This window comes from Rhagoletis zephyria, unplaced genomic scaffold (genome assembly GCF_001687245.7).
Source record: "Rhagoletis zephyria isolate East Lansing unplaced genomic scaffold, Rhagoletis_zephyria_1.1 Rzeph_scaffold_24383, whole genome shotgun sequence".
NCBI lineage: Eukaryota > Metazoa > Arthropoda > Insecta > Diptera > Tephritidae > Rhagoletis > Rhagoletis zephyria.
In genome coordinates, this window is record NW_016181441.1 from 1 (window position 1) to 4,791 (window position 4,791).

Sequence of the window (4,791 nt, forward strand, 5' to 3'; positions counted from 1 at the left end):
GGCAAAGCATTAGGCGATTCAGTTTTTCGTGACAAGTTTCGAACTATCTTGAAATGACCTCGAAGTTGTCCTAAAATGACAACAAGTCTTGAAACTTTTTTTTTACTTGTCCCAAAGTGATCCCGAACTAGTCCCAAATGAAAGGCAGAAAAAAATTAATACGAATAACTTTTTCCCCCGCAATGTTGCAAGGGTTGGAGAGAACTCACATACATTTAATTCCTTTCTTTAGATCATATCCTTTCTATAACTCGTTCTTTCGAAATTTTCACTCACCAACAGAATTACGATTGCTGCTATCCGCACCCGACAATGAATGCGCATCAGTACCGGAGAATCCTTTCATGCCAGTAGTCGGTGTGGCGATGCTGGCAGGGCGTGACAAACGTCGTTCCTTTTCCTTCTCAGAACGCAATGGTCGCTTTGTGGTTAACTATAAAGATGGAAATAATAAAAGCAAATACATCCTATATACATCGGTATCTACTAGTTAATCTAAATATTAACACGCTGTTGCTGAATCCATCGATATGCGATTTTTGGTGAAATCTACGAAAGTACTATCAATGAATGCGTATACTTACTGTGGTGGATTCAGCATCAGCCCCGCATAAATAGAATTTTCGTTAGAACAATTCATTCCCTAATTTACCTCTTGCGTCAACACTTTAGGATCTGGTGATTTAGCTGTTAAAGAGGAATTGGAGGCGCTCGTTATTGATGCAATCGATGTAATTGACTCCCGTTCGGGTGTTGCCGTTATTGTTGTCAGTGGTGACATATACCACTGACTATTGGCAACTGGTAGGCTCAGCGTTTCGCGATCCAACTAAGACATAAATAAAAATATGCATAATTAAGCATAACCGATTTGTAAGCAATATAAACCACCAAGCGAGGCAACAAAAATCACAAACCTTTTTCATTGAGCGCCGTTTTGAGGGCGTTTTCTCTTTAGACTTGCTTTTTGTGCTGGGCGAATGGCCGAGGCTAGGTCTGTTGAAGTTGTTGTGGTTGTTGTTGTTGTTGTTGTTGAGGTACGAGATAGAAATGGAAACGAAAGGCGAACAATGCAAAAATAAGCAAAAACCAAATAGAAAATAAGGGAAACAAATAAAAAGTCACAAAATCGGCAAACTATGATATAATAAAACCAAATCAACAACAGAAGAGAGTCACAAACCTCCCCCTCAATTCAAAATGGTAAAGCTTAAAAAGATTTTAAAGCAAACTAAAATATATAAAAATTAATTTAATTGAATCAGATTTTCAAACTAAAAATGCAGAGCGTAAAGAACGAGGAGTGGAAATTGACATTTAATTGATTAGTAAACAGTTTATTTAAGGGTGATTATTTGTTGGTAAATTTTACGATAAAAAATATGTATGTTGCGTGCTTGGTTGGATTAGATGTGCTAAGTGTTATATGTACTCAATGTCTTATCTTATATCAAATATTGCAACTCAATTATTTTTTAGTAGACGTTACCTGGGGTTGAAATTGAAACTCGCGAATGTTGATTTTATCGAACTGGTTTGTGGACGTGTCGAGGAAGTAGATTTCGACAAGCCGCTACTGCGTATGGAAATACAATGAGTACAGTGTGAATAAATGCATATTTCGAGATGGATAACAAACTAACAGCGTATACTTACTCTGACGAGCCCATGCTCGTTTCCGATAAGCGATTATTGCCCTCGAACATGCCAGGTAGGAAGGAGCCATTGCGACGCATAATCACCGACTCGCGATCTAGCTTCAAGTCACAGGTCTACATAGAGGAATAATTTGATCTTAGTACTTAAAATATATCGCATATTCGTTAGGATGTAATTTACCTTCTTGCCATATTTGTTTTCTACACTCGCCTGCATATCAGCGAAGCATTGCTCCATACGTTCATGGAAGAGTTTTAAGCTTTCTGGGGCCTTGTGTTTGTGCAATGTGATGGCTGCATGGAAAGTAAATGAATTGTTAAATGTATATAATTTTATTTACTAAAGACAAGAAGATTTAATATACCAATTTCGAGTAGTGGTATCTGCGAGGCGATTAAGTCTTTTAATTCCTCCACTAGATGTTTCTCCTCGGGGTGTTCATCCAATAATCAGATGTCAAGAAGGCATCCTCATACTTGTTGAAGCCACCCATGACTGCTGGGTCGACAATGCCATTGATTTTCATGCTAAGCGGATTTATGGCCAATGTTTCATCATTCCTGTGCTCAATAATCAGGTCGCGTATATCCTTATTGGTCTTCTTCATTGTTTCAATAGCCAAAGCGAGGGGTGATATCTGAATGATTATAAATAAACGGTTTGTCGATATAAAAAGTTGCTTGGTGTAGGTTCGAGTGGATCAAACAACGTATACACGTTTATTCAATCGCCGATATGGCACAGAAGAGGAAGTTTATTAAAAAATGTATTTACACATTCGTTTCACACTCAGGGATATCTATCGACTATACTACATAGAGTACTTAGTAATCATTTAATAAATTCTGATCGACATCATTGAAATTTACATTAATTTGCCCTTACCTTGAATTTTTTCGTGTCTGCAAGTGGGAACCAGCGCAATATGCCTGGCAGGGAATAACTTGTGGTCATCACCGTTCTTTCCAACCAGAGGCTACGCACATCATCCACGCCGCCACAGCCGTTGCTTTCGCGATAGGGGCGTGAGAATTGGAATTTCTGCACATTATTCGAAGTAAAATAGTTGACAATTTTGCTTGATACCATCTTTCCTTCGAATTTTATGAAATTCTCATTCATCACGGCTCCACCTTATTCACTTGTATGAATTGACCGTCCGCTTGTGTGATATCCTCACCTGGCGCCTCTAGAGTCTGCATGAGTTCTGCTTGTGGATGCTGCACCAAAATGCGCGAACAGAAGTCACTCAAACGCTCATATTCCTCTCCCCGAAATATGAATGCCTTATTTTGGAGGAAACGTGGAAAGCCCAGACCATAGAAGCAAACACGGAAATATTCTGATGTGTGGCGCAGCTCATTCAATATTTTCTCATAAAACTGAGCCATCTTTGCTAGCATTTTCGCCAATTTCAAATAGTCATAGATCTCATTCTCGTATTCTTGTGCCAGCACTTTGCACATATCGATGGCACACTCGAACATGTGTCCCCTATCGAAGTAGTCTATGATTTCATAGTAGAGCGCCTCTTTGAGTTCGCGATGCGTGCGACACGCCATATGCCGATGGGAGCGCAAGAGGGGCGACAATTCTGTGTCGTTCCATTGCAACAACTCTGTAGTGCAGTTTCAGTGTGAAAGCGGCCTCAGTGTAGTTGTTGAACTCCATATGCAGGTCGCAAAGCTTGTACACGTATCGTATGTACATCTCTTTGCGATTCACCTGCGAGTAGAATTGCAGCAGCGAGAATGTACAAGCCATGCGATTCTCTCTTGCTCTCGTCCTGTATGATGCAGCGATACTCGAGTAGGCGTTCAATAAGCTTTGTCACCATATTCACAAATTTTGTGCCCTCGATATTAAGTATATTGTGCGCCTGACACTTCTCCATCATAATGCATTGAAAGAGGTCCTTGTAGTCGGCATCTCCTTTGCCTGGTAATAACATTCGAATTATTAGAAAAAAATGCAAAAAAAACACGACCAAATTCAGTTTTGAACGCGAATCACTTACCTGCACCAATCAGTATATCCAATTTTCGATCATTTCCGTTTCGAATTCGTTAAAGTTCGCCTTGTAATGCAAATGATTGCGCTTCGTATCGCCATAGCTGTTGGGCAGCATTTTCGAGCTATAATACTCACACTGCATCATATCGAAAAAGATGGGTATGGTCGCTTTACGCAGCTCCACCTCTGGTATCATGCTCATTTCGAGTATCGGCTCAACCAGCTGGGGTACGAATTTCGGCTTGTGCTCGCCCAACTGGAACCACATCTTACGTATCTCCTGCGCAGTGTCCTTGCGTATGTCCGGTACCGAGCGAAGATGACTTGCCGTTTGTTGTCATTGAAGTCGTTTAACTGCAACGGCGACTGGATAAGGAATGCTATGGAGCACTGGAAGAAATTCGACCACACTTGCTTCTCGAAGGGATCGAAAAAGTGATCGATGATGACTACGGAAATGTGTTGCAACGAGCGCAGTATAACTGTATTTTGGTGCATTATCATATCCATCCAATCGCGCGAGAAAACGGGCTTCTGATGTGGCGAGACGAGTTCTTCGAAATACTAAAAGTATTTCAATGATGAAATCTTGCAGCTCAAAACGATTGTTCAGATGCTTAACGAAGATATCGTAGTGTGCGGCATCCATGCGCTGCAGGATGCCCAACATGATGGCCACCAGATTGCCGACTAGTTGGTTTTCGCGATCGAGTGCGTGTGAAGTCTTGATGATGGTGCGCAGTAGAATAAGCATTATATCACGCACATCGTTGTGCGTCTTGCCAATATCCTTGCGGTACAAAAGGCGTAGAATATTGTTCATTATGATAATACATTCGTTGACCTGTTGCAAGAGGGAAGAGTGTGAGACCAAGAAAAAACGAATAGATGTTTAGATGAAAAAAAAAACAAAGGAAGGTCTTATTTTAGGTGCATTGATCGGTGACTTTTAACAGCGATCTAAAACCAATCTATAGCCGCTAACTCTTATTCCCTGATTGATCATAATTTTTTCTTAATCAAATACATAGTATGTAGGGACGTTTACGAAGTTCATTTTCAGTCACATATTTTTGGATAACGCATATATTATGGTCATTTTCATCAACAGACAAATTT

General features: G+C 40.3%; 1 protein-coding gene across 1 annotated transcript; it reads right to left on the bottom strand.

Annotated features, from left to right (window-relative positions):
• Window positions 1-6: 6 nt before the first annotated feature.
• On the bottom strand, window positions 7-4,564 carry LOC108381923 (dedicator of cytokinesis protein 1-like; the record flags this gene model as incomplete). Its single annotated transcript, XM_017638318.1, is given in 16 exon segments — window positions 7-433; window positions 653-829; window positions 918-996; window positions 1,490-1,576; window positions 1,657-1,772; window positions 1,840-1,952; window positions 2,024-2,104; window positions 2,107-2,296; window positions 2,545-2,783; window positions 2,786-3,281; window positions 3,283-3,432; window positions 3,434-3,597; window positions 3,677-3,703; window positions 3,706-3,978; window positions 3,981-4,233; window positions 4,235-4,564. Coding segments are annotated over 16 exon segments (2,940 nt in total), but the record flags the coding sequence as incomplete, so codon positions are not given.
• Between the last annotated feature and the right edge of the window lie 227 nt (window positions 4,565-4,791).